This window comes from Aulonocara sp. 'chitande type north' Nkhata Bay, linkage group LG3 (genome assembly GCF_057382095.1).
Source record: "Aulonocara sp. 'chitande type north' Nkhata Bay isolate Kocher_YH1m ecotype deep benthic linkage group LG3, A_spYH_male_GT1.1, whole genome shotgun sequence".
Lineage (NCBI taxonomy): Eukaryota > Metazoa > Chordata > Actinopteri > Cichliformes > Cichlidae > Aulonocara > Aulonocara sp. 'chitande type north' Nkhata Bay.
In genome coordinates, this window is record NC_141346.1 from 30,983,678 (window position 1) to 31,000,920 (window position 17,243).

At 38.1% G+C, this 17,243-nt stretch overlaps 2 protein-coding genes across 2 annotated transcripts; one reads left to right on the plus strand and one right to left on the minus strand.

Annotated features, from left to right (window-relative positions):
* Positions 1 to 7,150: 7,150 nt before the first annotated feature.
* On the plus strand, positions 7,151 to 10,583 carry LOC147335111 (low affinity immunoglobulin gamma Fc region receptor III-B-like; the record flags this gene model as incomplete). Its single annotated transcript, XM_086286045.1, has 3 exons — positions 7,151 to 7,436; positions 8,905 to 9,153; positions 9,292 to 10,583. Coding segments are annotated over 3 exons (636 nt in total), but the record flags the coding sequence as incomplete, so codon positions are not given.
* Positions 10,584 to 14,871: 4,288 nt separating this feature from the next.
* Positions 14,872 to 16,383, minus strand: LOC147335112 (endonuclease domain-containing 1 protein-like). The gene is made up of 2 exons (XM_086287454.1): positions 16,040 to 16,383; positions 14,872 to 15,640 (listed from the first exon to the last, which is right to left on the minus strand). Exons 1-2 carry the CDS (start codon positions 16,379 to 16,381, stop codon positions 15,020 to 15,022), a joined length of 963 nt encoding a protein of 320 aa, XP_086143580.1. The 5' UTR covers positions 16,382 to 16,383; the 3' UTR covers positions 14,872 to 15,019.
* Positions 16,384 to 17,243: the final 860 nt, after the last annotated feature.

Consider the following 17,243-nt stretch of genomic DNA (forward strand, 5'->3'; position numbering starts at 1 on the left):
AACCTGCAGGACCTGCAGGATAGGCTTTAGAACGCCAAACTCACAACTAAGGAGAAGTTGTGGGTGTTTCAAAAGAATTTTTCTCCATCATTTTACAGACTGTCGGTCTAACATAAGGCTACCACACAGAGACTTTGCAACCACACACTACACAGTAAGTTAAATAATAACTTTGAAAGCATGTGTTTCTCTATTGCTCTTAAAAAATGCCAAATGTAACTTGTTTTAATCAATTAGTTTTTCTTCTCCTTAGGACAGTTTCATTTATTTTATGCACCTCACCCAGTCAAGGCTACTTCAGATGATGGTGCCATCCTGCCGTGTCACATGGAGCCAAAGTTAAATGTGGCAGACTGATGGTGGAGTGGTTGAGGCCCGACCTCCACCCAGACCCCAAAAATCGTCTGAGCCTAAATGAATATGTTCATCTTTACCGGCACAATTGTGAGGTGACAGACATGAAGATCCCATCATACATCGGGAGGACAGCGTTGTTCACAGAAGGCCTGAAAGAAGGAAACATCTCACTAAGAATCACTAATGTGACACTAGAAGAAATGAAGAAAGATACAGATGTTTCATCCCAAAGTTAAAGAGTCAAACAAGGTTTTCAATTGTCCGTCTGACTGTTGGTGAGTTATACCTAATGCCAAAAAACAGTAAGCAAATTCAGTGCCTCAAATAATTTTGATAAAGGTATTCCAATTTCAGCAACAACTTTTTTGGCCCCATGACTATTGTGTTATAAAATCTTGAACTTTTCTCAGCTAAACACAGGACAACAGAGATGCCACTCAATCCCAAAGATGTAAAAGGTCCTGACTGAACAGATGGTTGGTAAAGGTGAGAAAATGAAAAAAACAAAACAAAGCAACACCTCGTAGATCAACATGTTTCAGTGTTATTTTTAAATAACAACTGTATAGTAGTGAGGTTTTCACAGTTTTTACTTTATTTGTTTATTTGTGTTTTGTTTTTTCCACACTTTTAAAAAATGAAATAAATTCTGGTTATTATTGTTACCAGGTAAGTCTGGCACTGTTACATGGATGTATGGTCAGGATCATAAGGATACAGGGTATAATGCTTTATGGACATCTTGATGATTTTTTAAAATCTAACGGAACACCAAATCTTCATGTCCTGTCTGACGTTACTGTCATCTCATCTCTGATTTTTTCCTGGCAGGTGGTTTGTCTGATCGCAGCCAATGGATTACTTACAAAAAGCTGTTTGGATCTGAATTCATAGACAATCTGATGAAGGAATGGTCAAGTGACACCCAACAAAAGCAGTGATAGACAGTTTCAGTGATGTGGTGTTTCTTGGCACCTGATCAGGAGAAAGGTCATCCTATATCAACTTTACTTTTGACACCTGTAAGATAAGAATAATAGTGAAGAGGGGGGCAGAAACAGGTTTCTAAGTGCAAACAGGTGGAGCAGCCTGGGATGTTTGTGTAAGATATTCCATTTATGGTAAGCTTTAGTGTTCTTTTCTTTCACATTTGCACAGGTCATTATTCATCTGTTGCTATTTCATTAATGGAGTGGCAACAACATCTACACATATATCATAATAGAGCCCGGGGTTATCAAGGGGGGCAATGAATTGAATTGAATTCCATTTTATTTATATAGCAAATTACAACACATTGGTTTCAGCATCACTTTGAGACAGGATGTTTCTAGTTTTAGAGATATTGTCCAAATGCAAGAAATAAATCCTACATATTTGTTTAATATGTGCATTGAAGTGCATATCCTGGTCAAAAATGATACAGTGAGTCCATTTAATCTCATATATAGAAATCTTAAAAAAAAGAAAAAAAAGAAAAACTATTCCAATCTTGCAGTAGAAGAAAAGGATGACAGAGTGCTCAGTCTTTGTTTTTCAGCATGTGCTGGCAGTGTAGATAACAGCGTGATGATAAACCTGTTCTGCTGCTTCGGAGGGAGCTGACTAATTGAAAAATGTACCTGATCTCATGAGAGTACTCCAGAATTACTTGACTAAGTCAGTCTCTTGCAACCCTTTTCTTTTCACATCTCCAAATCAGAGTGAATATTCATTAATATACTTGTCACAGGTGGGTCTGTTTATAGAACGTGGGCAGATATGAACTTCCCACTAATTTACTCATGATGAACTCACCTCCTGTTTGATATTTGCCTTTTATTTTCCCCACCAGTTTTCAGAAACTGCATTTAAAACTCTTCTTCCATTTTACCATCAAAAGCTTTAAAACACAAAATTAATGCTATGTACTTTCCTAAAAAAAAACAAAAAACTCCCCCACGTGTTTGGCTCAGGCTTCTCCACATAAGAAGAAACAATCCACGTGTCTTGGAACTATCTTGTCAACATGACATCATCACAAAAGTCTCCTTATGAGAAAGCTTTTTTTTCCCCATTGCGTTGTTTACCTCAAGGAGAAAATGTGTCACATTAAAATCTGTTCTGAAGTATTTTTTCTAGTAGAAGATGAAAGGATGAGACGGCAGGAGACTTTAATGAGAGCAAATATACAAACTAGTTTCACTTTTAAGGGTCGAATTACAATCTCTGAAAACTCCACCTTTAGTCAGCGCTTCCAGACTGCGGACTTTTTCAAATACAATACGGTTCTGCCCCCTAGTGGGCATTTCGATCTAAACCTGTTTACTTTATTTTTCATAACACAGATTCACCTGTGCAAAAAAGAAAAAGAAAAAAATACTAAACCTTGTTCACAATTGACAATAAATCAATAGTCAGTTAAAAGACTGAGTCATCAAAATGTTATTTTTGGCATTTTTTTTCTTTTGTTTTTGTCAAAACCTTACTGGAAAAACTCTTTTAGGCGTGACAATCAGGACTCACCAGAAAGGAGTACATCAGAGGAACAGCTCTGGTAGGAGAGAAAGTTAGAGAGTATCGAATATCTTGTATAAATTATGCAAATGTTCAATTCTTTGCACTCTATTTATGTATGGTGTTGACTGTTTCTTACCTTTATTGCCTCAGTCAGCTTTTACTGGTCTAAAACCAACTGTGATTGTACACAGCTCAAAGGTTAAAGAAACACTGTGAAAAATATCAGATTTCAGTAGGTGGAAAATTCATGCTGGATATCCACACTCATGTGGACTGGGAAATGTGTTGGGAACTAAAGGATTGGTTAATGGAAAAGAAAATGATGAACCTAGTGTGGGCTGAAGTAAAACTGGTGGATCTGCTAAATCTGGCATTATGATATTATTCCAAATTCTAATCAGGCTCAATATGGCAGTGGGCAGTGAGCACAGGCCCACTAGAGGGCATCAGCCCCTCAACCTGAACTCATAAAGTCTGTTTCTGATTATCTGGTCAGGAAAATTCACACCAGTGTCCTCCTTAAGGGTCATTTGGAGCTCTGGCAGTGCTCGTGCTGTTCAAGCTTCCAGTAAGGAGCAGATACTGGTCGTGCTGATGGGTAAATGACCACATAGCAATGTTCAGTTCTCCTAGAGTCCTAGAGGATATGTCTCCTGGAATTTCCTCCATACTTATGGGACAGTTAAAACCTTCTGGCAGTGGCTCGTATTGATGTGCCAGACAATATTACTTTCAGATACTTTCTATCTGCTTTCGATATTTTTTAATTACACACTGCACACCATGCTAAAAATATGCCGGGAGTTACTTTAAATAGTCTTTTGGGAAATCACCTTGTTGGTTTAAAAATAGCTGATTCTTTGTGAAGCTGTTTGTCATGTCTAGACACAATACTGGTTCATCCCTCGAGTAAGATCCCCTTTTCATGCTTGAATGATTCATAGGTCAGCGTTAAGTTGCTTAAGAGACAAACATTCCTGTAAAAATGGCCACATACAAGAACCGGACTGAAAGTAAGTGAAAAAGCAGCCAGTGTTCAAAGAAAACCATGAAAAACCTGGAAACACTGTATGATTTGCTCCACAACTAAGAGTGTAATTACACTGTAAATCTAATTTCAAGGTGGTTTACTGAAATTGGAGTGAAGATGGCACCTGTGTGTGTAGTTTGCCGTCATCTGTTACCTGTTCTGTTTGTGGTCACTTTGTTTACATCTTTTTTTCTTCAAAAAGGTCTCTACTCTTCTGGTTTATGACTTCTAATCACTTCTAAATATCTGATGTGTCCAAATACCGACCTCACATCATTGCCTCAGATACAGCTGATCATTTTGATTGTTTTATCAAAATTGTAATTATGCCTTACTTTTAAATAGGTCCATCAGCTTGACCCCCGATGACTTGCTTTCTCCGTTCAATTCAACCTGCTTGGAAATCCTGGATTACATTTCTCCTTTCACAACCAGGAGTCTAAAACCTGAAACCCAGTCTTGGTTGAACAATGCTACCTGATAACTAAGACAGGTGGGTAGAAAACCTGAGCAAAAATGGAAAATGGCAGACTTCAGGTGTCTTTTGATATACTAAGTGAATCTTTGTTAAATCATCAGAAGCCTGTAAGAGCACCAAAGGAAGGTACTTCTCTAAGATCGAATCTATTTATTATTTAATGTTATTTGAAATGTATGCCCATGAAAGAGTTGATTAACCTCACAGTGTGAAGGGTTAACTAAGAGGGATAGAAAGAGTTTCAGACAGGACAGGCTGCTAGGCCTTGGGTGTAGCATTAGTGAAGGTCACAGATGATCTTCTTATGTTCTCTGGCAGTGGACCCATCTCTGTGTGAGATGTGCTTGTCCTGTTAGACCTCAGTGCAGTGTTCATTACTGTTCACCATATTTTATTACATTATTTACCAAGGATATTTGGTATGCAGACAGATATCAAACCACCAACCTATAAACCACCAACCTTCTGATTAGTAGGTGACCTGCTCCATGTTCTGAGCAACAGCCCCCCATATCTATCTGATAGACTTCAATTTGTTTCATGTAAATGGAGTCACACACTAAGGTTAAATATGGAGTTCCACAGGGTTCATATGCTGGGACCAATTCATTTTGCATTATACGTGCTTACCTTAGGCAGTATTATTAGGTGGAATGGCATACATTTTCACTGCTATGCAAATAATACCAGACTTCTTATCTATCCTATATTGAGTTTTCTGTGTTAGCGTCCTGTTAAATCCTGAAACAAACTTAAAATCCAGGGTAAGCCCTTAGTAAACCTATCCCAGGCAGTGCTACACAGGTCCCTTGTTTTTTCCTCTCTTATAGAGGTCAATTGAGTTGCTCTTTGTCTGACCCTTCACTGAGGACCAATTTACCTTGAAAGACCCCACCAGTGGGAGAAGCAAACTATCTGGTCAGCATAGCGCCTGGGATCACTTGGGCACACAAACCTCTCCACCGTGGTAATGCTGTTTTTTTTAATGTATTAAAATCCACTGTGGTGGTGCATAGAAGCAACAGTAGAAAAACTGTGTTGTTGTCTGAGTATATGCAAACCACATTTACATGAGTGGGTATCAAAATTTTAGGTAGAGCTTTTTGACATTATTCATTGCCCTTATGCAATCTGTGATTGCAAAACAGCACAAACTCCACAAATCGGAATAGAGGAAGACAGTAATTGATAAAAATCAGACAAAGAAATGTCAAAAAACTTTGAAGTACTCTGAACACTGCACTCTATCTAATGTAATTTTATATTTAAAAAAAAAACTCCCCAAAACTCTCAAAAAAGAAAAAAAATAATCAGTTATATATTTTTGATTCAAATTTTAGGAAGGATTAAATATTCTATAACTTCACTTTGATATACTTTATATCTTTATGGTGGAGAATGTAAGTGTTTGACACTTGCAGTTTTAAAAAATAAATTGATGACGTACATCTTGGTCAAGTGACTTTTTCACAGTCAGCACTGAGTTGTGAACAAACCCCCCTGAAACTGTCTGTGAGTCAAACACCTGCCAAGCAGCATGGAGATAACTGCTCTCTGCACTATTATTGGTATGTACTACTGTGAATGTGTGTGTGAAGTCTGTGATTTGTTTCTGTGTGGGCATCTGCTTTTGTTTGATAACAGTATTTTATTACAGGTTTTTATAATAGATACATTACAAAAAGGTACTCTATGCAAGGTACTGTATTTCATGTCGATTTATTGTAGATTGATTTAGTTGAAATAAATACAGTACATGTAACTTGTATTTATTAATTTAAAATGTGTAAACTCATCTTATAAATTTTATATGGCATCAATACAGCTACAAACTTATCTGCACAGATGAAAAACCAGATGTTCCAGTGTTTAAAATGAAACCTTGTGGGAGGTAATGCAACTATTTTGTGGGTAGCATGCAGAAGCTGCAAAGGTGTAAAGAGGAAGGAAATGTCAGTGCTGTGGGTTTTAGTACCATGTTTGGTGGCAAGAATACATTTAGTATAAGGTCAGTAAAATTTAATTTGTTTGAGGTAGTGCTTCATCTGTGTTCCAAAATACAGCTGTCAGAGAAAAAAGTAACAACATTTTAAAAAGTTTTCATGTTCATGTTCATTTTTGATTTTCTCAAATAAAAAAGGCAGCCCTTGTTATTATTACTGGGTTTTGAATTTTATTTATTTCTGTTTCCCCACTCAGTAATGTTTCCACGTTTGTTTTTATTTTGTCTATGTCTCTCTTTGTGCTACTTTTCTATATTATTTTAATAGTCCCTTGCTCTATGTGCATTGTCTTTATTTTAACTTGCCTCCTCCTGTGATTAGTGTCACATGTGCTCCCACCAGTTTCCTCTTCCTTAGTCACCTGCCTGTGTGTTTATTTAGTCTCTTTATCCTTTGCTGTCCCTGATCTGTTACAAGTTCTGGGTTTTCCTCAAGCTTCCGAGTTTTATGGTGCTAGCTTCCTGCTGTATATCTACACCATCACCTTTAATTAGCTTTTTTAATGCAACACACAACTGAAAAAAAAAAACAATTATCAGCAGTAAAACTCATAAAATTTTCTCAAACGAAGTGGGCAGTTACAATTGTTCATGGAAAAACAGCACAGCAAAAATGTTATACTATAGTCGGGAGTTATACTATATAAATCCATATATCCATTTGAATTCGATTGTGAGGAGTCCCCTGTCAGTGTTTCCTTGGATGCATAGGGTGGCCAGACTAAACTGTGCCCACCTCATTGTTCTGCCCTTAAATACAGCTCTGTAAACACAACTAACTTGTCTCACCTCTCTGTTTCTTTCAGCCACTCTGAGAATATTTCCCAACAGATCTCAGTTCTTCCTGTATGAGTCTGTTACACTGAGCTGTGGAGAGCATAAAAACTCTTCTGATTGGACAATAAAGAGAAACACATCTATAAAAACAAATCATGAGTGTTCCAAACACTGGGGTTCAAAAAATGAGTCACACTGCTTCCTTCAAGATGCTTACCCCTCAGACAGTGGGTTGTACTGGTGTGATTCTGGAGCTGGAGCCTGCAGTGAAGCTGTCAACATCACTGTTACTGGTGAGTTTATACAAACTACAGAGGATTACCATTAAATTCAACAGGAAAAAAGCATTTAAACCATTTACTAACAGCCATATATAGACTACGATGTTTATATTTTTTCATCTATTACATAGGTCTCACACTCTGGCCAGCGGGCCAAATTTGGCCCGCAGCCTAATTACATTTGGCCCGCGAAGCCATACCAAATTACTATTAGAGCTGGCCTACTGGTATTATACAGCTAATATATACATTGTTTAGTATTAAGCTTTGCTTGTTCCACATTCAGTTTTTCAGCAAAACTTGTTTGAGTCCATAAGAAGAGATTCATTCTTAAATCTGGAGGAAGATATTTTTCAATAAATATTAATGTTAGCCCGCGACCTTGTTCTAGTTTTGAATTTTGGCCCACTGTGTATAAAGTATGTATTTACTTTACTATGTAATTGAAAATACTCCATCCATTCGCTTCCGCTTATCCTTTTCAGGGTCGCGGGGGGCGCTGGAGCCTATCCCAGCTGTCATAGGGCGAGAGGCAGGGTACATCCTGGACAGGTCGCCAGTCTGTCGCAGGGCCAACACACAGGGACAGACAACCATTCACACTCACATTCACTCGCACATTCACACCTAGTGGCAATTTGGATTATCCAATTAACCTATCCCCACAAGCTGCATTGAAAATACTCTTCCAAAAAATTCCCTATTGATTACAATAGATAGATAGTGTTTAAAAAGTGAATACTTGAAAAAGAAAAGCAATTAAATACTTGCTAAAAGTGTGAAAGTTGAAATAATTAGCTAATAGTACAATATGATATGTATTGATATTGAGCAATATGATATTGCTCATCTTGTAACCGGAAGGTTGCCGGTTCAATCCATAGCTCTGTCCTGGTCGTTGTGTCCTTGGGCAAGACACTTCACCTACCGCCTACTGGTGTTAGCCAGAGGGGCCGATGGCGCGATATGGCAGCCTCGCTTCTGTCAGTCTGCCCCAGGGCAGCTGTGGCTACAACTGTAGCTTGTCTCCACCAGTGTGTGAATGTGAGAATGAATGAATAGTGGAATTGTAAAGCGCTCTGGGTGCCTAGAAAACCGCTATATGAATGCAATCTATTATAATTATTACGTTATGGTATGAATAAAAATGTTAGTTAGCTCAGTTATTAAGCTAAAAGTACAGGCAGCATTTAAAATAGTATAGGTCAAATAATTATTTTCCAGGGGAAATTGGTTACTAAGTATATTGAAATTAAAAGCTTTTAAAAGCATTATCATCTTGAAGTGGTTGAAATGAATTCCTTCGAACGTTAAAGGTGTTGAGGTTGAAGAAAGGCATTTTTCTTTTAGCCCATAGGATTGGAATATGTCTTGGCTTACGCAAGAAGCTCTATGAAAGTTTGGGCTCCACCTCTGCTGCATGAATTTCTTTTTTCAAAAGTGCACCTTTAAAGCTCTAAATATTTATTTTTTCATATAGGAGGTAAAGTGATTCTGGAGAGTCCGGTCCATCATCTGCAGGAGGGCGATGCCGTCACTCTGCATTGCACATATAGGGAGACTTCTTTATCCAACCTCACAGCTGAATTTTATAATGATAACCTCCTCATCGGGCACAGCTCTACAGGAGTCATGACTATCCCAAAGATTTCAAAATCTGATGAAGGTTCCTACAAGTGTAATGTCTCTGGTACTGGAGAATCACCATACAGCTGGCTGTCTGTCAGAGGTGAGATGATGTTAGGACTTTTAAGCAAATATTTCAGATGTGCTCTCTCTACTAAGCTCAGCTAAAAGCCAACCACATAGCTATTGCTGTATTTGTATCGAGACCAAACTATATCTTTCTTTATTTCCTGTGTTGAAGGTGGGCAGCCTGAACCTTTTCACTCCCCTCTTCTGCATGACTCACTTCCTGTGTTGAGGGTTTCTGTCTCTCTGGCCGTGGTGATGGTGCTGCTGCTGTGAATCTACAGCAGCCACAAAGATCAGTTTGTTTCTCAAACATTTGAAGAATTTATTTTGAAATGAAATTAAAGAAATTGTAATGGCTAACATGTTCATTTGTTCCTCTGAGCTCTTAGAGTATTTTGTCAAAATACTTCATTGACCATTCTGCTGCCAGAAAATACTCACTGTTCACTAATGCTAAAATGACTCACGCAAAAGATATGAGTGCACTTTATAATACAGCTTCAGATCTTTTTTAGTTAGATTTAAAGTTGCCTTTGTGCTTTGTTACATGATAGTTCTTAACCTTTATGTCATGTGTAACTGTTGTTGTAGCCTGATTTCTTGTGATCAGAAAACTGTTGGTTGCCTACCAAAGTGGAAATGTTGAGTCAGTCGATTTTGAGTGTCATCATGCATCTTAAAAAACACACGGTCTTTAAACGTAACAAAGCTGAAGCAAATACATGTATTATTTGTGGTCGAATCACAGGGGAGTCCAAGGTTTCTTTTTTAATGGTGGTGTCTCTGTTGGGGACCAAGAACCAGACAGGGAGCCTTCATGTTTAATCAAAATCTAATTATTAGAAATTGTTTTAGTCTCTTTATCCTTCTCCATTTTTTTTCTTTTATGTTAACCGGTTTCTGTTATCATATTGTTTGTTTATTTTGATGTTTCTTCTTGTGTTTCCAGTGTTTACCTCTGTCTGTTCTGATATTTATGATAGCTGTCACCACTCAAACAAAAGTTTTGTATTTAACCAGCTTAAATTAACATGAATGGTTTCCTTCCATTTACCAAAAATGTTTCTGATAACACCAGATTTACACAAAGGTTAATATGCTGTATCTTTATTTGATGTCATGAAGCCTGATGCAAAGAAGCAATTACAAACTGAATCAAATCAATAAACATTATTCATATTCATCACAACATGTATAAATGTCTAAAACTGATGATAGATCTCAGCCCTCAGTAGTTTATACATTTATGTTTTTATGGACAGTTGCAATCAGGGGAAAGTTGTGGGTAGAGCTCAGTGACAGTTGTTTCTCCAGGACATTGTCTTTCATCGAATGCTTTGATTCCCACTTTTATACGGAGGCTTTCCAAAGTCTTAGTCTGTGTGTAATCTTCGTTATATTCATTGTTTCGGCCCCAGTGTGCACTTGCCAGCCATATTTCAGCCTATCACTGTAGCAGCAGAATGCCGAATGTGGACTATTGATCCTTTTGTTATGGGTTTCTTGTGGCTGGGCTGTGCTTCCGTCACTACAAAGGCTTCTGTATAGCTGTTGTTACCGCAGTAGTTATTCATAACACATTTAATGCCGTTCTCCACTCTCTTCCAGCTTCTCCTGTTGAATGAAGCATTTTGTGAAATAACATGATCAGGGTAAAAGTAGATCTTCTTTGAATTTCAGTGAATCCATAAGTACTTGGAAATAACTGTCCTTTGGTAAACCCATTGCTATTGGCATAATCAATGTTACTAGCCTGATTCTTCAAGCTGAAACTTGTTTCTTCTCTCATCTCTTCATTGTTTTCAAGCTGTGTAAATGGAAAGAGTACAATATTGATGTTGTTGTACTGTTGTGATGAAATATACTGTTTCCAGAAAATTGTGTTGTTTAAAACCTAATTACAGGTCCGCTTAGGTTGTTACCTGCACTTGTAATATCTGATAATGTGGTCTGTTTTTTTTTTAATTATTATTATTATTTATGACAATTATTATACCTCTGGTTCAATCATCCATTTGTAACTGGGTTTCCCACATTTGTCCCCTCTGAACTTTGCAGCAGAATATACTGGAATCTTGTTGCGGGTGTTGTAGAGCGTCACAAATGTAGTGGTGCCATTTAAAAACTCGCAAATCACTTTGTATCTGGCCTGTTCCAGAATGATGCTTCCCTCTAAAATCTTTGTGATGTTTGGTGAATTTTTGTTAAGAAAGAAACTGTCACATTCTGACATTGATTTCACTGCCTTAGTTTCGGTTGGAACGATGGACAGAAGGAGGAGAGCAACGTGGAGCAGGAGATGATGTGTCACCAGTGATGTCCTTGTTGGCCCTGTGCCAGCAGATCAGGGGAGAAAAAACAATTATACGACATGTCTTTCTTATCTGCTGTTATATAAACTCTTGCAATAGTATGTTATTTATATATATATTTAACATGGACAGAATTACAAATAATGAGGTTGGTGTCTATAATATCACATGATCTACAAGCTTCGACTTCAGACTGCTCAAAAAGCATTCTGAATGTTTTCTACTCCTGGGTTTGTCTGCTGTCTGTATAAAACACTGACTTTGCAGTTTTGATGTCACAAGTTTACAATACCTTGAGTTTAGCAGTTTTAACATTCCTGTCTAGGTTTGTTTGAAAATATAATGAATGACGGGTGGCTCTACAGATGCAGTCATTCAAAATTGTCACTTTCAGCCAGAGGTCAGTTGGTCTGTTAACTGACAGCCAGCTGCCAGCTGACAATCAGGCCTTGAAGTCCGCCACTTGATTGCAAAATCCCAAGAAACGGTATAGAAAATGTATAAAACAGGTATCAGCTGTTAATAATCTCCTGATTGCATAGTGAGAAAAAAAATTGTATTCTGTGGGGGCATGGGGCACTGATTGTATAGTTGTTGTGCAATTGGAGCACATTTAAATTTTGATTTTGCATTTTATCTAAGAACATTAGCAGTGAAATGAAACAATCATGCTTTCATTTCCATAAACGCAAGGCAGTAATAATCACTGACCGGTTTTTCATTTGCTGCAAACACATATCTATATTAATATTTGATAGAAAGGTTGAATCTGCCCTAGTTATAAAATCCCTGAACAAATTTAAAACATATAAATATGGTGTGATATAATATGATATAAAAATGGTGTAGCGAGCCTTTAAATGAATGTGCCTCCACACTGCTCCCCCTAGTGGATACACAAGATATTACCACTTGTTTTGTGTGTGAAGGTTCTCAATCATCCAGGTCATCGTAGGCTAAGGAGCTTGCAAAGAAAAGCGTCTGGACTTCTTTGAGTTGCTTGAAGACGTTTCACCTCTCATCCGAGAAGCTTCTTCAGTTCTAAGGTCAAATGGTGGAGAGTCCCAGATTTAAACCTAGTGGGAGTATCCCCCCACAGAGGGACAAAGGACCCCCTGATGATCCTCTAATCGCCTGAGCCAAGGTGTGAAAGCGGGTGTGGGTCACAATCAGCCAGAGTTCCGGGTGAGCTCATTGTGAAACCTGGCTCCACCCTATCATGTGATTTCCTGAGGTCAGATGGCCCAGGATGTGAGTGGGCGTTAAACACGTTTGGGAAGGGATTATAGATGGCAGAGAGTTGGTGTCGTAAGCCCCGCCTCTGTTCAAAGATGGTCGCTCACAGTGGACATAGATGCCTTCTTTCACTCCTCTTTCAAACCATCTGTCCTCTCTGTCCAAAATGTGAACATTGGCATCCTCGAAAGAGTGACCTTTGCCCTTTATTTCAGATGAACTGCTGAGTCTTGTCCCGTGGAGGTGGCAAAAAAAACAAAAAACCACAACCCTGAGAATTGAACCACTTCCTCAAAGAGCATGCCCTCTTCACACCACTGTCACTCACTTGTACTCGGACCTTTCCTCTAACTGCAATTGCTCACCCACATCAAGTGCATTTGCTCCTTTTACAAACACAGCCAAAGGAAATCAAGACTAGAACTTAGTATTAGGATCAGACATTTAGGGTCAGATTTCTCTCAATTACTTTTTTATTCAGTCCTTTATTTCAGTCAGAAACAAAAGCACTAATGACAGTCATCATAAAACACTGTAGAGAAATGCATTTTTAATGTCTTTGGAGCAGAATTGCCTGAAATCATTGGCTTCTACAAGCTGAAAAATTTGAGATTATAAAATGTACTCAAGCAGTGTGTGATTTTGTGAAACATTATGACATCATTGTAATGTTGTAGAGCATTGCAATGAAAAACAAGTGTTCCTCTTGACCCTTTACATGATATATTATTCAAACATTTTTCTTTAAAATATTTTGCAAGACCAACTTTGACCTTGGGTGCCAACAATAAGGGTCAACGTCAAATGCTTAGCCAGCTCAGGTACTCGTGTCCCCCCGAGCCAATCCATAAAATATTTGTGGGTAATATAAAGTTTTTAATGATTTTTTACATTTTGAGTGACCCTTACTTGATTTTCACCAAACTCCAAATCAGTTACATTTGCTACTGTCATCTAGATCACACAACACATTTTGAATATTGATGGGTTTAGATTTTATTATTGTCATTTGTATTAGGAAATATTTAACCATATATGCTTAGAGGTGTATAATCGATTGTGTAGTGATAGGATGTGTGATCTTTAGCAGTCTGCAAAGGCTTTGTGTGCTCTCCAGAGTGTTCTGGCATTCACACCCACATCCTGGGAGCATGGGAGAGGTCGTACGTTGTCTTATTGTTTCATGGTAGGATAAACGTAGCTATGTCAGTTTTAGGCTAAGTGCCTTTTGTTTAGATGAACTGCTGGACTTCCAGACCAGCAGGTTTAGGGAAGTCTTTATGGGGTCACACACTGACCCCCCCCCCCCCCCCCCCCCCCACCACACACACACACACACACACAGAGACAAGGTATGCTTTGTCCACATGTATACCTATATGAAACGTCATATGTTAATGAACCTATGCATATTCATGTAACCACAATAAAAGGAGTGCTATGGGGAACCTGTCTGAGAGTCCGTCGGAGGCCAAGTGGGTGGAACGACATCTGGCTCCGGTCCGGTCTCCCTCATGCATGAGTAACACAAAGAACTTTGCCTACTTGTGTCTTGCTTTTGCTGTGTAGTAAATTGTCCTTAACGTTCCAGCGAATACGTTCATGCTACAAACCCATCAAATATGATATCTTGAAAACTGAGGACTGCTAGCCAACAGACAGACAGACAGCATGCACATTGTTGCTGTCACATTTAATGTCAAATATTAAAAAATATCATGGAGGTTAATTTTTATTTTATTGAATTTTTAGATTTAATGCATTCATTGTGAAATATGAGAAAGAAAAGTTGAACAGTCTGTAAGTTAGTTTGGAACTGCTAATAAATTATCATAAGCAGAAGATTTTAAAGACAAAACAAATCACAAAAACAATTATTTTTACACTTATTGTCAATTAAGATGAGAAAAATATACATCAGAATCAAGTACCAATGAGTGAAAATTACTTGTTATAACAATAATTTTGTTTAATATATTTCCCATGAAACCTTGTCACATAAGTACAATTAAATTTAATGGAATTTAATCAAATGACATTTACTGGATTGTTGTACATTCATTTATACTGAGCATATTTTCCTTAATGATTTTTTATTTGAATTAATAAGCTAGTTTTTATACATTTCAGTTGTATTTCACCCAGATGTACTGCTTCTCATTCATTGAGGGCAAAGAATTGCTTTTTTATGAATAATTGCTTTTATGGTATTGGTATAATATTTGGAAGTAGATGTGGGACACTGTGGTAGTAATATGGTCAGATGCAGGACTAGAAGTGTGAAAGACCAGTACTGGCACTGGGAGGGGCTGCTGCGTTAGCTTTAGAAGTGGAAGACACAGATATTGGACTTCAAGGGATAGCAGTGGTTGTAGGAGAAGATGTACTTGATGTGGGTGAGCAATTGCAGTTAGAGGAGAGGTCTGAGTACAAGTGAGTGGCAGTGGTGTGAAGAGGACATTGTGTTTGAGGAAATGGTTCACTTCCCAGGGTTCTGTGGAGTTCTGTTAAGGTCTGTGTCTGCAGGTATTTAGGGCCATCGGCCACATTCTCCCCCCAGTGTGCACTTGCCAGCCAGCTGTTCTGCCTGTGACTGTAGCAGCAGAATGCTGACCAGAGCACTGAAGGAATATTGATCTTGTTGTTGAGACTATTGTTGCTGGGCAGTGCTCCAGTAACTACAAAGCCTTCTATTTTTTCATTGTTGTTAAGGCAATATTCATTCAAAACACATTTGACACAGTTTTCCATTCTATTCCAGCTTCCCTGGTTGAAATGACCTATTTGTGGAACAATGTTAGTCAGTGTAAAAGTCGACCTTTTTTCAATAAGAGTGGATCCGTATGAGTTTGGGAATAAATGTCCTCTGTCAAACCCTTGGTTGTTTTTGAAATCTTCATTTCCAGCCTGGTAGTTGTAGATGATGTTTTTGTTTGATTTTCTCATAATGCCTTTGTCTCGTATGTTTTCAAGCTGTCAAAATGTAAAAAGGATAAAATAGTGATGAATGTATGGTTACTGATAAATAAATTAACTGCGCAGTTAATATTTTTTCATTTAAGAAAAGAAAAGAGGACTTAAACCTTGGATAATTTCTGGCTGATAATGATTGTTTTCATTTACTGAGCAAACTTGGATTGACACAATTTAAGCTAATTTTAGCCAAACTCATTTAATGTAGGATTAAGGACGTCTTTAGGAAAATACATTGAAGAATTCTGAATACCACAATGTAATGGAAAATATCTGTAGATTCCTGATTAGCTACAATTATAGCATGTAAGTAGGACTACACTCTCATAATATTTTATTTTAGTCTAAAATTAATTGTTAGTTTTACTGGTAACTATTATATGTTATTGCTACTGATACCTGTGGTTCGATCATCCATTTATTCTTGGGCCTCTTGCCTCCAGCTCCCCCTCTGTACTTTGCAGCAGAAAAAACTGGAATCTTGTTCTGGGTGTCGTACAGCGTCACAAATGTTCTGGTGTTATTTAAAGTCTGGCGAATCAGTTTGTATCTGTTTTGGTCCAGGATGATCCCTCCCTCCAAAATTCCTGGGATGTGTGGTGGAGTTTGCTGAAGAAAAAACTCCTTACAGTCTTCCACTGATGCCACCACTTTAGTTTCAGTGGGAAAGATGGACAGAAGGAGGAGAGCAGCAAGGGGCAGGAGATGCTTCGGTAATGACATCGCCAAACACTTGATCATCTGTTCAGAGGAAAATAACAAAACAATTCTAAAATATTACTCTTAAAGGGAAACAATTATTTTCCTTTAGCTGCTCCATTTAGGGGTTGCCAGTGCAGATCGTCTTTTTTCATCTCACCCTATCCTCCGTTGCAGCAACTCTCTGTTTGCCCTGGCCTCATTAACATTTTATAAGCCTTTCCAGTCATGCTGCCTCCTTCTCCATCCACTCCACCTTGCCTTCATCGTCTTCTTCATCTTGCTTGTAGACTGTTTACCTTCACTAGCTCTGCTCCTTGTATCTTCACTGTTGCACCCATGTCCCTGTCATTCACAGACACGTATTCTGTTTTATTTCTACTGAATTTCATCCCTCATGCATATCCCGCACCACTCTCACATAGTTCCCTGCCACTCCTGACTTCCTCCACAGTTTTTATCATAACTCTCTGTAAGCTGCAGTGTTAATATGGTTACAAAATACATGGTTATTAACTATTAATCGGAATAAATAAATAAACGAAAACAAAAAAAGATAACAAGTTGGGCCCATAGAGAGTTTATAGAGTGCCTCTTGGCAAATCTAATGTATTTGGAACAACAGTCTTTTCAGATCAGATGGTTTTGCTTACTAAAGCTGAAGAACAAGACAGGCTCAAAATAAATTGTCCCTTGCTATAACGTGCTTCACCTTTCTCGGCTTCGCTGTTTTGCAGAGTTTTTGTGTGCAAATTTGCACGCTTTTTTCTTTTTACAACGCATTGTGTTCCGCGTCCTAATTGGCTGTAGACCATTGTTAATCAATCTCCTCCTTGCTGTGTCTCCTGCACAGTACAGAATGCGTTCAGCTTGTCAAATTTACATAAATCTTCGATCTCTAGCA